The following is a 15410-nucleotide window of genomic DNA, read 5'->3' as shown; positions in this document are numbered from 1 at the left end:
GCTTCATGTATAAAACATTTGCTCTCACAATGGTGTTATTAATCACTTTATATCTGTCTGAACATAAGACGCTATGTCTATTCCTGAATCACTGACAGGTTGGCATCTTAACTACAGCATATTTTTCTGTTTGGAAAGCATTTATATCGTGCACTAATTGGCTGGGTATTCTAAGACTTCGATATCATGAGTTTCAAAGATTAATCATTGCAATAATCACCATGTTATTGGTTCTTAAAGGCCCGGTAAGGTATTTGTCTGACTTAGAAAATCTGGAATGAATGAAACAGCAACACAAGAAGCCTCAGGATGGTGCAACAGAATAGAAAAAGTGGTCCTCGTGAAGTTATTTTTATAAACTCCAAATGACTTTCTTTGCTGTGGAACAAAAAGAACATGTTTTAGAAAATATTCATTCTTTTTGATAATGTGAAAGTTGGATGGGGACTAAAAGTTTGTCTTTGTAGGAAGAATATACTGAAATTTCAGTTACAAGTTGAAAATCAGGCTTGAAAAAGACGTTTTTAAAAGTTTAAATAAACTAGTGTGAATCTGTCTTATTGGTTCACTGTGGTAGTATTATTTGATGACATGTTTGATGATGTATTCTACATCACAGATTCTAGGGTTGAACACTAACATTCATCAACAATAACATCACCAAAGTATAATGTATTTATATAAACTTCTCACCAATAGGTAACATGTAAACCTTTGTTACGTGGGTAATTCCAACTGAACTGAGATTATAAATAAATATGTTGAAAATTTGTTGAAAAAAGTCAACAACAGGATTAACAGTATTGAATGTTTTATTAGTGGCCATATATTTTATTAAAACATTTTGGCTGACCCATCTTTCAAACTTTTTGGCAGCTCCCCAAAAAGACAGAAATGAAAATAAGTAGACAATAACAAACTGGCTACAAACTAAAAGTTATGTCCAGAAATGTTCTTTATTGTCAGCATACTACAATTTCAAAGATCCCTTATATAGCACATAATGTATTTCAATTATTTGCATGTAAGATGTTATGCATTAAGTGACAGTTAAAACTGAAGCATAATTACATCATAAAATGAAGTCAACTGATTTTCATTACACTGGTATTATTTTACTTTAGAAGGAAAGACTGAAATATATATATAAAAAAAAGTCACTGCTGTTTTATTTGATGGCTGCATAAATGAATTTTGTGCGCATGTGTGCGCTCGCATGCATCACTGTGCTTTCTGTTTCTCCCACTGTTCTGGTGTCAGTGTTTTCTGCTCAAACGCATGGATCTCTTTCAGTTCCTCGGCAAGGCAATTATTCACCATCCTAAATAATAAACAAACACAGATATTTATAAAAAAAAACATTACATGAGGTCAGTAAGTCTATTGTTCCCAGCATGCCTGTTCCTCACAGCTTGCCTCCACAGCTCTATCCTCTCTAAAGACAATACACTTCCACGTGACTTGGCCCGATAAAAAGACTCCGATCATTCTGCTAAGTCTGCACATCTGCGTCCGTGTCTGAAGCACTCTGAGCCAGCTGGGACTCTCTCAGCTGCAGATGACCTTTTTCACCGCATCATTGATCAAACAACATTTTTTCTTACCATCTTCAGGTGTTTCAGATTTGACTGAGATGAGACAGCATCACAATTTTTTCTTAAAAGGCAATATCCAATACTGATATGAAATGCAACGTGCTTACCACATGACCGTAAAAGCACTGAGCGATTAACATAACATGAGCAACATTTATGTAAATATAATCAACAAATGTCAACATAAACAAACTGAGCTTTCATATACAACCACCAGTATATGCTGTTATATGGGGCTGATATATTTCAAACGTTTTTTTTTTTAATTTTGATGATTAGAGCTTTTTATTTTTTTTGAAAAATGACCTTTTTTTTTTACGATATTCTTTTTTTTTTTTTTTTTTAGATGCACCTGTAGTTATTTTTTTTAGCTAGTTTCTTATAGCAGAGTTTCAGTCAAAGAAAACATCTTATTTATTTTTCGTTTTCATTAATGTTAACCTTGATAAAGTGAGGTCCAAAAAGCACACTGAAAATTGGATTAAAACAAAACTTTTCAGATTTCGATTGAAACATACAACAGTAACAGTACAGCACAAATTAATAAGAAATAAGATTCTGTAGCAGCTCTGGGTCACTAATATCAGTAATATCTTCTTATGTATCATTCCCGACTTATCATGTGACTCCTTTTAACACAAAGTCAGGTGCTCTTCCGCTGAAGCACAAGATTCTGGATTATTCTTAAATTATGATCATCAGATTTTAACTTGTGGAGTTCATGCACCTTGACTGCTGCTGCCATTAAAGCGTTTGATGTTTAAACTGAAATTGTTATTCTTATAACTTCAAATTTATAATAATAATACTAATAATAATAATTAGAAAGGGGCAAAACAGAAGTGGTTTCACACTTTGGGATCCCTTTAGGGAACATAAAAGGAACTCACCTGTGTCTCTGCAGCAATGGTTTCCCCTCAAACTGAGGAGATACTACAAGAACTTTAAAACTGGCAGCACATCTGTTAGGAGACGTGTCTTCTACATCCTGAAAGAAAAACAAGGAATCGAATATACGTATTTTCGTGAATGAACTGTCTGTTTCATTCACACATGTAAACTGTATGATCTGTAACTCGTTGTGATTCTGGTTTCATCTGGCTGTGCATGTTACATACCACGTGTATCGCACCAATCTCCGCAATCAGTTTTTCACGAATCAAATCTGGGGTAACTGACATTTTTCCCGGAATGAAGTATAAGCTTTGGTGTCGATAACGGTTATATAAACACTGAGATTAGTGATTTTTATATACAGTAGACAGCGTTGTTGTCTTCTGATTATCTAGGAACTACCGGTATGCCTTAGAAAGGAGGAGCTAAAGTACTAAAAGCACCCAATTAGATTTGGAAATTACAGAGGCCACGCCTCCAGAAGACCGTAATGGCCAATCCCTTTATCGTACGGTTTACCAAACGCATGAAAACTGACCAATAAAAACAAAGAATTTGGGGTCCTTGTGGTTATCGGTGTTCTCTTTATTTTCTCAATCGAAAAAAACACACAATTTAATTGCAGATTTTTAAATCAAGTTAAATCAATATAGATGGTCAAAATCGTATTTGTTAATAACGTGGATTATGGCAAACTATTTTAACTTATTATTTTTATATGCTTACTAAGGGACTCCTGCATCGTATATTTGCTCAGGCCATACCAGGGCATACTTAACGGGCTAGTAGTTTGAAATGAACAGGGAACATTATCAAAACAAATTTTGCGACACCAAGGATGCAAGCCGTTAAAACTCAACTAAGAAGAAGGATGAATGTTTTGATTCAGTACAGTAGAACTTAGAAGATACAGAACAAACGCTGTTCTTTTTTTAGTCTTTAATAGGATATCATATTTATTATTTTTTAACTAACTTACATAACTGTAGTTAGATTATAGAACATAGCAATGACGCTTGAGATGAAGGTTTTTAAAGGAATTGTATAATGCTGATGGATATTGCAGTGATCTGAACAGATGATATATAGGAGAAGGACAGAAATAACTTCACGTCTTACTAGCCCTCCCTCTGCGAAGGTGTTTGAGCTAACTTACTGCAGCAAATAAGATGGTGGTCGAGGTGGAGAGTTTCTATGGTGTGTATATGTTGTACTGTACTAACCCGAAGTTCAAGGGTCGGATATATATTGGCTTCACTGTGAACCCAGAGCGCCGTATAGGTCAACACAACGCTGGACGACACCGAGGAGGAGCCAAGAGAACAAGTGGCAGGGGACCATGGTGAGATATCAGCTGAACATTTCATATGGTGGACATATTACGATTAGATCTCTAAAAAAAAAAAAAAACACCGGTGGTCTTTTGTGGTAAATGTTCTCTTTTTTTTCATTTAAAGGGAGATGGTTCTTATCATTCATGGCTTTCCATCTGATATTGCAGCTCTTCGGGTAAATACACTTTTCTGTTTGTTATATCTTGTCTTTCATCTCCCTTTTGTACGGGAAAATTTATTAAAGGGGTCCTATTATGCTTTTTTACAAGGTCTTGATTTTGTTTGGGGGTGTACTAGAACAGGCTTTCATACTAGGTTGTTCGAAAAACACATTATTTTTCACATATTTTACATTATTACAATACCTCTCTCTCCAGTCTGGCATGAACGGCTGGAATAGTTCCTGTATCAAATGAAGGCCCGCCTTCTGAAATACGAAATGCGCTGTGATTGGTTAGCTGGGCCAGTGTGCGCTGTGATTGACAGCACTCGGCTGGTCGGGAAATATCATGGCCCTTATCATAGCAGCCTTCTTTGAGCTTCAGTAAGTGTAAATATTGTGTCAAAATCACAGTCTATGGTTAAAATCATAGGTCAAAATCAAATCAATTCGAGCATGATTTTAAACCCGGGTGATTTTACCCCCTCTCAGCTCGTCTATCTTGGGAAAGCTAGCGTGTCTCCACATAGTGATAATACTCGTTGCCTTCTCTAGTGTGGCTCGAACCAGGTCTCGTCCCATTCGTCGATATTTGTGATATCACAAATCCCGGAAAATATGCGTTGTAGTCCAAACGAGTCATTCATTGTAGTTTTGAAAAGTGATTTCTGTTAAATAAAATATCTCCTTTTGAAGTGGACGTTGAGCTTTGTAACTTTACAGATCTTTTTTTATGCTCAAACAGCAACATTTCAGACTAAGTAAAGTTGAAAAAGTGAAAAAGCATAATAGCACCCCTTTATTAAGCTAGAGTGCAGAAAAAAATCACGTTACACTTAAAAAAAAATATATATATATATATAAATAATATTTCTGTTGGGTCGGATTTCGAGGGAAATTGTGTACATATGTAAACTTTCCCATGCATGTCACTCATATCCAAACACAGAGACAGTAAGTAGCCTAGGCTTTTGATATCTGGGGAATTAAAGTTTGTATAAAAAAGGTCTTTATTTATCAATCCCCGCTCTGATAAGGTATCATATATTCGTGTTTACTGATGCCATTGATGCTTATAACCACATTCTTCTCATGTCAAGAAGCAGAGCCAAAGCACTACCAAAACACCTTCTTCTACATCACACATGCAGTTTTTAAGACCACTAGAGGGCCAAAGTTACATAGTGTAGCTATAATAATAATAATTTTAATGATTGTGTCCAAATAGCATGAATTATATGTGGAACACAAAACCAGTCATAAGGGTCTTCTTTTTTTTTTTTTTTTAAATAAGCTTTCCAATGATGTATGGTTTGTTAGGATAGGACAATATTTGGCCGAGATACAAATATTTGAAAATCTGGAATCTGAGGGTGCAAAAAAAAAAAAAAAAAAAAACCTTCTAAATATTGAGAAAATCGCCATTAAACCTGTCCAAATGAAGTTCTTAGCAATGCATATGACTAATCAAAAATTCAGTTTTATTATACTTACGGTAGAAAAAAAAAAGTGAAGATAATGAAAATGACAATTCAACAGTAAACATCCAGACCTATTACAATAATTACAGTTGTGAGGTGGAAATATTCAGTCAGTCTTTGTTTTACTTGTCCTCTGTTTGTCTTCCATCCGTTAGTTTGAGTGGGCTTGGCAACATCCACACAGTTCTCGTCGACTGTCCCATGTTGCCCGGCGCAGCCGTAAAGAGTCCAGTTTGCAATTCCACTGGCGTGTGGTGTCAAGCATGCTGCGAGTGGCGCCATGGAGTCGACTTCCCCTCACTGTGCGCTGGTTAAAGCAGGAGTACCGAATGGACTTTGCTCCTGAACTGCAGCCTCCTCTACACATTCCTCTAACATTTGGCTGTGTTTGTGCTAAGACGAAACCCCAGCAGGAGTGCAAGGAACAAGATGAGAGACCGGTGGAGCGGTGTGTGTTATGTGGGGTGTTTGTTAAGGTTAGTTCCACTCTGCTTTCAGAGTAGTTTTAAGAAACCAGCTCAAGACATTGCAGAAATAACTGAGCCTCAATTGTTTATCTTTTTTGTGATTTCAGGCTACGGATAGACTATCTTGTTTCCACCCTTCCTGTCAAATGGTTAGTCATCTGATTTGCCTGGCTAAACACTTTCTGAAAGCAGAGCCTTCCCACCTACTTCCTGTGGAGGGAAAGTGTCCTGGCTGTCATCACTCGGTGCTGTGGGGGAGTTTGATACGCCATAAAAATGGCTGTTATGGTGATTTGGAAGAAATTTCCTCATCCTCATCTCAGGTTGACATTCATATGATTTTCCCTGTTGTATCATATAATGTTACCAATAAATTCAAAAATTTTAATTCATTTAAATCTTAACGTGTTTATACCAGATAGTTATTAGAGGATTTTTATATTTCACAAAGATGTTATATATAGATAGTGGTGCAGTTACGTTTTTTAAAAACTGTGGATAGAGTAAGAGAAAGGTGCAGTTTTTAGTGAGACAAGTTAAAGAACTGATGTCTCAGTTCTTTTATTGAATAACAAAATAACTGTTTTTATTCATCTAAACAGAGTCATTGGACAGATGAACTACAGCTGTGAAGATGATGTCATACAGCTGTTTCTGTTTGAAGAAGTATTTGTTGGATTGAAGGGCTGGCCTAACAGACTGACTGCTTATTAAGGCCAAGGCATCTTTATATTCTAAGAAATCCAGAAATACCAAGGATATACAGAATAAGATGAGTCTTCACACATATTTTAAAATAAGATAAAAACCTTTTTTTTTTAATTCCGCAGTAATACATGTTTGAACATTGTGTAAGCTCAGTCAAGACGAGAATAATTATTGGATAGTGTGTGTTTTTAAAACAACTGGGTTTAAATAAATTTAAATGTGAATATGTTGTTTCTGAAATCATGTATGGATATTTATTGAACAATAAATCAGTGTACTTTGTTTTAGTGGTTTTTGTGAAGCATTATTTTTGGTTTATTCCTTGTTGGTGATATTTGGTTGTAATGTTGACTTACTACTCACAAATGTTCTATTTGCATGTTTAAACAGGATGGAAACAGATGGCCATTAGAAAGAATCTAGAAACCGTGAGGATGACTATTGCTGCAATGAATACTGGCTGAATTCCTTGACAAATGAAAGCATTGCAGCTATTAGCATTTACAGTATTGCTCTGTTTAATTAAGTGGTTCGACAGTCAATAGAGTGAGTTTGGAGTGGGACTTTATAATCATTATAGCAGTTCTCAGTCATTGTCATTTTTGCAAAACTGTTCAGTGCCACGGGTTGGACAGAAATTACGCATTGCAGCACAGAGGCTACACTGTTTTTTTTATGGAAAAGAAAGTTAATGCAAATCATATGATTAAATGTGATGGAATATTAGAAACGTTAAAACAAAATATAAAGTTTAAATTCACAGTAATTCATAGATATATCTAAAAATGTATAAAACTGAACATGAAATTGTGATACATGTGTTGAAAAAACAGCTGTTATATGTATGTGGATATATATGATATAATATTGCTCCTGGCTCTGAACAGCTCATCACTAAAACTGTCCTCACTGAGGATCTGGAGGTCCATTAACCGTGATTACTGGCTGAAAGAGAGTACAGATAGACGGACTTGTTATCATATCCTCCAAAACAGCATCTTATAGCATGAGCTACATCTTGCATTCCAGTTTGCATGGGTTCTTACCACACTGGACACTGGAGAGCAGCACTGAATGACCTTGCAGCAGTATGCAGCTAAAGTGGCAGAAAGGGCAATGTGGACTCCAATCACAAGCTTTTGTAATCCCAGGTAATTTCCAAAGCCAGTCTGTGGGTAAAACATCAAAAAGACAGCAATATTTGACGTGTTATCACCCTGACATGTTTTTATCTTTTAACATCTTGATTGAATCAGTAAGTGTGGATTAAGAGAAACAACGTACAGATCTTAAAATTTTGTCACATTATTCACTTAAAGTCAAATCACCTTTATTTATACAGTATTGCACTTAAACAGGAGAATAATGATTCAGTGTTGCTGGCAGTAAACAGTCACTATTCAGTCCATTGTTGAACCAGATATTAACTTTGCCAGCTAACCATTGTCTCTCATACCTAGAATACCGTTTCAGAATTGTTAAGGTACATGTGTTTCTGACTTACGGTTACATTTTGGCATGTTGTCTTTTGGGAGGACTCTAAATCATGCGCCCAACAGTAATACACGGCAGGGAAAATACTTATGTGCAGGAATATGGAGATCACAGAGGCCATACAGGCCACCACTTGCATTCCTAAACAAGCCTTTAGCTGAAACAAAAACACGAAATTACAGGCTATGTTTGGTGAAAAAAAAAAGTAATTTCTCCATATTAAATTCTAGTAGTTTTAAATGCACAAAATAAAATACATGGCTTATAACTAATACATGTGTATTGCAAAGGGTTAAGATCTGAAAACTTACAGTTGGGAGGTGAAGATTCTGTGCAGCTATTGCCAGACTTCCAGCAATAATGATCTATAAGAGGGGAAGGTCAAGACATATTATACGCAGTACCTTCAGAAAGAATTTAGATTTCAGCCCTCTACATTTCTCACTTATTGGACTCTAGGGGTGTCATGATATACCGGTATTGACGATAACCGTGATATTCAACAATTATCAATATCGTGTTAATTTAGTATGTGACCATATACTGAAATATTTAAAATGAACAGTTCTCTTATGATAACACCACATGTAAATACTCCAGCGCCAGTACCTGGTTGAGTGCCCAGGTGTCAGTATTGTGCCTTAACGCTGACACCTGTCACTCAAGAAGAAGACGCAGCGCTCGCAGCTACTTCGAGGAGAGCCGTTTTCATCAAAGTTGCCATTATTGTACTACTAGTCATAGAATGGGAAACGTTATATTAACCTGTTAACAGCGATTTTCTGTGTTCATATATTTAAATAAAGGGTGATTATTTTAATAAGTACTGCATTTTCTTTACTCGTCTTATTTTAGTATTTGCAATCAATACGGCTTGTGCATAGTAACACTTTATTTCTTTGTTCAAATCTATTAACAGTTACACGATTAAAACTGATCTTGAAAAACTGAGGAGCAAATTGCTACATTAAACTCTGTAAAATGTTAAGTTGGTCGCAGTGCCATGCACTTAATGCCTCATCTGCGGTCATTCTTCAGTAAGGTTCATTAGTTAACATTAGTTAATTACATTAGTTAACATATATAAATAACATAAATAATAATGAACAATATTTCCACAGCATTTATTAAGCTTAGTTCATGTTAATTTCAGCATTTCCTTATGCATTATTAAAATCACAAGTTGTGTTTGTAAACATTAATGCACTATGAACTAACATGAACAATGAACGACTCTATTTTTATTAACATTAACAAAGATTAATAAATTGTGTAAGAAATGGATTGTTCATTGCTCATTCATGTTAGTTAATACATTAATGTTAACAAATAACATCTTATTGTAAAGTGTTACCATTAATATTTATTCATCATACTGTTGAACTTGACAGTATTTTCTCTCTTGTTATTTCATAGGAGCTTCAAAGAAGATGGAGAAAGCCAGAGTCTTGTGTCCTGCATTTAACAGTGTCCTTATGTTCTTTGGGTGAAAAAGAAAAACTCAATAAACAAAGGAAATATATCTCCCCCCAAGGTTTCTATAGATTTCACGATATATCGGTATTGTGAATTCTTATGGCCACAATAACCGTGATATGAAAAATCTAATATCGTGAAAGCCCTATTGGACACATTAAGATTTCAGAATGGATCTATTGACTGACTGATCTGCTGTATTTGACATGATTTAGAAAAGCACGTCTCTATATGTGATTGTGGTGAAGTTTGTAGACTATGTTTAGCTTTTAGCTTGTGGCGATTCTATGTAGCCTTCAAAATGTATAAAATTTGTGTTTATTTTCGAACATTATCATGAAGAAAATGTATAAGAATCGTAAACTTTGTTGGTCACAAAGCTTATTTTCGGCATGCATCTAAAAGACAATGGACAATCCTAATGTTTTTTTGTTTTTGTCGATGGAGATAGGGTGACTCTAAATTCTGGGTTATCCTACAGTAATACATCATCACTGCAGCACTCTACAGGGTTTGACAGTCAGGACTGATCAATGGCCAGGGGCCCTTGTGAAAGACAGCTGATGTCTACAGATATTAAGAAATACAGGTGAAAAAGGTGAAGAGCCTTACGTTGAGCTGATTAATCCCATCTAAATGAAAGTTTTTAAATATACTTTTATATTGCAATAACTGCACATTCATTCTACAAATTAATGTATAAACAACACAAAGATAGTAGATTTTTAATATTTATTTAACGGCATCTTTCTTATTACTGAAGGAGCATATGACTGAAACAAATACTACTGGTACTCCTAGTATTTGACCACTGAATATAGCCATTAAGCATTACAGTCTAAATGAGAGCTATCAGTTTTAACATTTATTAGATTTAAAAAAAAATAAATACTATTTTTCAGTGAACAATCTTCACATGAACCCTTTATAATAAAAGTCATATTTACCTGTGCCCTTCATCAAGTAGGAAATATACAGAAATTGAAAAAAGTGATTAAACACAAAATTCTAAGTTAAATATAGATGAATCCTTAAAGCTACAAAAGTTATTGATTTCCTCTTTTTCTTTTGTTCTTTGATCAACAGACATCACAGCAGATGAGTTATTAGGTTACTTGACTGTAATTACTTTAAGAGCTGCCGCTGCTGAACGAGACACGGATCTGACATGCACACACATAGTTTCATTCGCACTTTAATATGAAATGATACAACTACGAGCACAGTATAAAGGCTGACAGAACAGGAAAATTTGTTTTATGACATCTGGCCTGACAACATCTCATCTGACCGCAGTTCACTGTTGTTCTACTGAAGCTCCTCGTCACCTGTACCATTTCCGCACTTGTTTGGCTAGCGCCAGTTCTGACAGTTCTTGTCAAGAAAAAAGAGACAGAAGCAGCAGTTGTGAGTGGGATGGCCAACCCCAGCTCTGCTCCTGTGTTAATTGCATTAAATATTTTTAACACATTAAACAAAAAAATATGAATCATTTGCATTAACACGCTAATTTTGATCATAATAAAGGCAAAAATGCCAAAAATAAATCTTTATTTTTGAGTATTTTTTATATACTTTATTACAATAGGACAGATCAGAACTGACAGGAAGTGAAGTGGGAGAGAGATATTTTTAGGTCGGGTACAATCTGCGACCTCTGACCCAGTTCGTTTGCTCGCTTCCATGGCTGCAGTACTTTGCAGTTTTTCAGTGACCGGAATCACACAGTGCAAAACAAAAACAGACATTCCAACATGAAATGCACATTTCAAAGCAGAATAACTGGGTGTAGCACTGTTTTCAAGAGAAACAAGCACGTGAGCTTGCATGTGTATTGTGTATTATGGTATTTTTATGATTTAGTATGGTCAAAAAATTACATACAGCACCTTAATGTTAATCAAACAACAAAACAACTTTTGTAAATTTAATAAGTATTAACCTATATTTATTTTATATAGTGAAGACTATGCATTGTTATTTAACATTTTATTATTTAATTTCTGTCCCTTATTAGTACTGTTAGACAGGCACTGTTTATCTCTTTGTTGTATTTATTTGTGCTGGTTTTGTGCTTACTTGTCTTTAGTAATGATTTAGCTTTATACATTTTTATTGAATGATTTAGCAGACACTTTTATCCAAAGCGACTTACAAATGAGGACAATAGAAGTTATTATGACTAGTGTCGGTAGGTTTTATGCACAGAAATAGAATAGAGAGTGCTAGTGTTAGGGTTTTTTTTTTTTTTTTTTTTTTTAAATAAATAAAAGTATATAGAATAAAATAGAGAGTGCTTCTGTTAGAGGGTCAAGTTTTTCTCTATATAATAAATAAAAGAAAAATAAGTAGATAAAATAGAAATAAAATATAGTGTTAGAGGGTCAAGTTTTTTATAATAAATAAAAAGAAAACAAGTAAATAGCAAAGAAATAGAGAGTTTTAATAGTAGTCATATATTATATTTATATTATACTTTTATATTAGATAGGCTAATAGTTTTTGCTGCTGTATTGAAATTGGAATTGAGAATTGTGTAATTTCACTGGAATCTAAAAATTTGCTTTCAAAAACCTATTCATTAGAATACAAGGTTACAGGGGTCAAATACAATTAAAAAAAAAAAAAACTTAAAAAAAAAATGTGAACCACTCTGTTTTTGCATTAGCTCTGTAGAATAACTGTTGAAGATTGATTAGCTGGTGAAGTGGATTTATTTATTGTAGAGTTAGAGTTAATGAAAATTATCATGATCATTGTAATGTTCGAAGCAAATGTCATAACAAATGTTATAACCAGTATGTTTTTTAAACGAACGGTCCATTCACGGATTTGTACGAATTTATGTTCGCACTGTGGAAATACAAATGGAACACAGAAGACAAGAAGTGTAGTGCTGAAACTCAGCAGAGCAACATAAGGTCTATAGCTCAGCAACAAGCATTTCAAAGATGGCTGCCAAGTGAAATGACTTGCTTTAAAGTGACTGTGGTGCGCTATTATTAATTTAGTTATTCAATTACATGATCTGTTGATGCAAAGTCACATGACTTTTTTGATGCACAACAAATAATTTATTTATCTTATTTTATTTATTTATTATTAGTCTGATATATATATATATATATATATATATATATATATATATTATATATATATATATATATATATATATATATATATATATATATATATATATATATATATATATATATGACTCAATTAAATACATTTGTATGTGCATTTTATGAGTTTCCATCTTGTAATATGAAATATGAAAATAGGTGGATGTCTAATGTCTAATACAAAAAAAAAAAATCAATCTATCTTATTGTTAAATGTGAAGTGTAGGCTTACTTACAATCATCGAGGTGGTGCCACCTGTGACCATGCCCACATCTGTATACATGCCCAGGTCATTCACATAGAGCATCACAACCATGAATATGAAAAAGACAGCGAACGCAATTTGTGTTACCTGTAATAAACCACAAAGCCCTTACAATAATTATCCATGGTTTTACTGCATTAACCACCCCTGCTGGGAAAAAAGAAGAAGAAGAAGAAGAAGAAGAAAAGAAACCACCACAGAATTTGCAATGGTTTTACTGGTTATAATGGGAATAGTATTGGTTTTAATGGGAACTGTAATGGTCCCTGTGGGTCTAATTTGTTGTCTTCTATTTGTAGTTTGTTAAGACCAATAAATCCTAATGGAACATCTCCCAAAATACACTACAGGAAACCATTTTTAAATGTTTTTAATGGTTGATTGTTAGTAATGTTTGTAATTGTATTTGTAGTGGGAACCATTAGAATTTCTGTGATGGTTTCTATCCCCCCCCCCCCCCCCAGAAGGGACAGTTCTTTTAGCCTATGGCATTTGTGAACAAACATACAGTTGTTTTTACTAAACCATGATATTTGTAATTAAACCATTGTTATAAAAAATATATACACTACCGTTCAAAAGTTTGGGATCAGTAAGGTTTTTTTTTTTTTTAATGTTTTAAGTTCTTTTATGCTCACTTAGGCAGCATTTATTTGATCAAAAATACAGAAAAAAACAGTAATATTGTAAAATATTATTACAATTTAAAATATAAATTTTCTATTTTAATATACTTAAAAATATAATTTATTTCTCTGATGCTAAGCTGATTTTTGATCAGCCATTGCTCCAGTCTTCAGTAGTGTCACATGATCATTCAGAAATTATTCTAATATGCTGAATTATTATTAATGTTGGAAACATTTCTGAAGCTTAATATTTTTGGAACCTGTGATGCCTTTTTCAGGATGTTTTGATGAATAAAAGGTTAAAAAGAACAGCATTTATTCAAAATACAAATCATATCAAACAATATAAGATTCTAACAATTTGCTTCTTTTTTTTTCAAACCCCAAACCTTTGAACGGTAGTGAATATATTTTTACCAAAACAAATTCTAATTAATTTCTAAGAATAAATGCTGTTCTTTTAAACTTTGTATTCATCAACGATCTTGAATAAAGTAATATAGTATCAGGTTCCAAAAAATGTTAAGCAGCACAACTTTTTACCAATAGTCCTAAATTGGCATATAAGAATGATTTCTGAAGGATCATGGGACACTGAAGACTATAGAGTAATGATGCTGAAAATTCAGCTTTACATCACAGGAATAAATTACATTTTAAAATATATTCACATAAAAAAGAGCTATTTTAGACTGTAATATTTCACGGTATCAGTTTTTTTCTTCTTCTGTATTTCTGATCAAATAAATGCAACCTTAATGAGCATAAGAAACCTCATTAAAAACATTAAAAACCTTACTGATCCCAAACTTCTTAACACCAGTGTATATAGGCCTAATCAATTGTCCAAAATTAAATAAATAAATAAATAAATAAAATAAAATAAAAACTTTTCGTTGTAGTGAATAGTGGCCATTTTTACATCCAGTTTGTAAGCAAAACAAAAAAAAAAAAAAAAAAAAACAAGTCTGTCAGCATTTGAGCTGTAAAGTGCAATAGGTTCACGCACCCCCAGTATTTTGGGTTCCGCCTCCAGGTATTTGAGTTTTTGATTGGGGTTTTTCTGAAAGCGAATGTGCAGAACCTCTCCGGGATTCCGATCTTCTCCAGATTCGATCCGCGGTTCGTCTGTCGACGACATAGACGTTTCATGACTAACGCGATTATAACACTTACATTTAAAAAATCGTAAAATGAACCTGATCGTCTCACACATATTCAGTTAAATTCAGCCGAGCAGTAGCTATAAATGTACATTCCTCACAAAATGAAGCGGGAAAATAACTCACTAGGCTATAGTAAAAAATAAACTCACCTTCCATCTTGCTGATCCCTTAATGAGGTTAACTCTTACGAAATACTTTGAATGTTTAGGAATCCTTTTAAGCTTGTTTTCTCCACTCTTCTGTTTCGGAGTGATTTGGTCCCGCCCCGTTATGAAATCCAGTTCAACATCTGAAAACTGTTACGTTAGTCAGCTGACAGCAGACCCAGTTCTGAAGAAAAGACCGAAAAACATGAATAGAGCACCACTGCTGGCCCTCTTGAAACCATATGGCAGATTTGAAAATTCAGCATTAAATAAAAACAATATCCACAAACTCTTATCGTCTCTCAGTTACGTCAGTGACTGACGAATTGGGATCTCGCTAGAGAGACGAATCTCCTTTGAGTGTTACCAAACAAGCCAAAAGAATGTTGCGTGCGAGTTCCCTTTCAGTCAGTTAGTTACATCAAGAATAACAACAATGCTTCAACTTTAATTTTGCCCATATTCATTA

At 34.0% G+C, this 15410-nt stretch overlaps 3 protein-coding genes across 4 annotated transcripts; 1 reads left to right on the top strand and 2 right to left on the bottom strand.

The window, feature by feature from the left end:
- Positions 1-937: 937 nt before the first annotated feature.
- zgc:112271 (uncharacterized protein LOC553698 homolog) lies at positions 938-2910 on the bottom strand. Its single transcript, XM_019077160.2, has 3 exons — positions 2714-2910; positions 2486-2583; positions 938-1321 (listed from the first exon to the last, which is right to left on the bottom strand). Exons 1-3 carry the CDS (start codon positions 2774-2776, stop codon positions 1222-1224), a joined length of 261 nt encoding a protein of 86 aa, XP_018932705.1. The 5' UTR covers positions 2777-2910; the 3' UTR covers positions 938-1221.
- Positions 2911-3135: 225 nt separating this feature from the next.
- Positions 3136-6921, top strand: slx1b (SLX1 homolog B, structure-specific endonuclease subunit). Of its 2 annotated transcripts, XM_042728365.1 has the most exons (5): positions 3250-3831; positions 3947-3998; positions 5620-5940; positions 6039-6254; positions 6534-6921. In XM_042728365.1, exons 1-5 carry the CDS (start codon positions 3659-3661, stop codon positions 6561-6563), a joined length of 792 nt encoding a protein of 263 aa, XP_042584299.1. In that variant the 5' UTR covers positions 3250-3658; the 3' UTR covers positions 6564-6921. The 2 variants fall into 2 exon arrangements, with proteins under 2 accessions (XP_018932700.2, XP_042584299.1); XM_019077155.2 differs by having other exon boundaries at positions 3136-3831; positions 6039-6921.
- On the bottom strand, positions 6753-15270 carry LOC109060001. The gene is made up of 7 exons (XM_019077158.2): positions 14945-15270; positions 14639-14757; positions 12971-13087; positions 8445-8498; positions 8144-8290; positions 7686-7808; positions 6753-7584 (listed from the first exon to the last, which is right to left on the bottom strand). The coding sequence occupies exons 1-7, from the start codon at positions 14949-14951 to the stop codon at positions 7546-7548; spliced, it is 606 nt and encodes a 201-aa protein (XP_018932703.1). The 5' UTR covers positions 14952-15270; the 3' UTR covers positions 6753-7545.
- Between the last annotated feature and the right edge of the window lie 140 nt (positions 15271-15410).

The sequence above is a fragment of the Cyprinus carpio genome, chromosome B7 (genome assembly GCF_018340385.1).
Source record: "Cyprinus carpio isolate SPL01 chromosome B7, ASM1834038v1, whole genome shotgun sequence".
NCBI lineage: Eukaryota > Metazoa > Chordata > Actinopteri > Cypriniformes > Cyprinidae > Cyprinus > Cyprinus carpio.
Note: the sequence above shows the minus strand (reverse complement) of the source record. Positions and strands in the feature narration are given on the sequence as shown.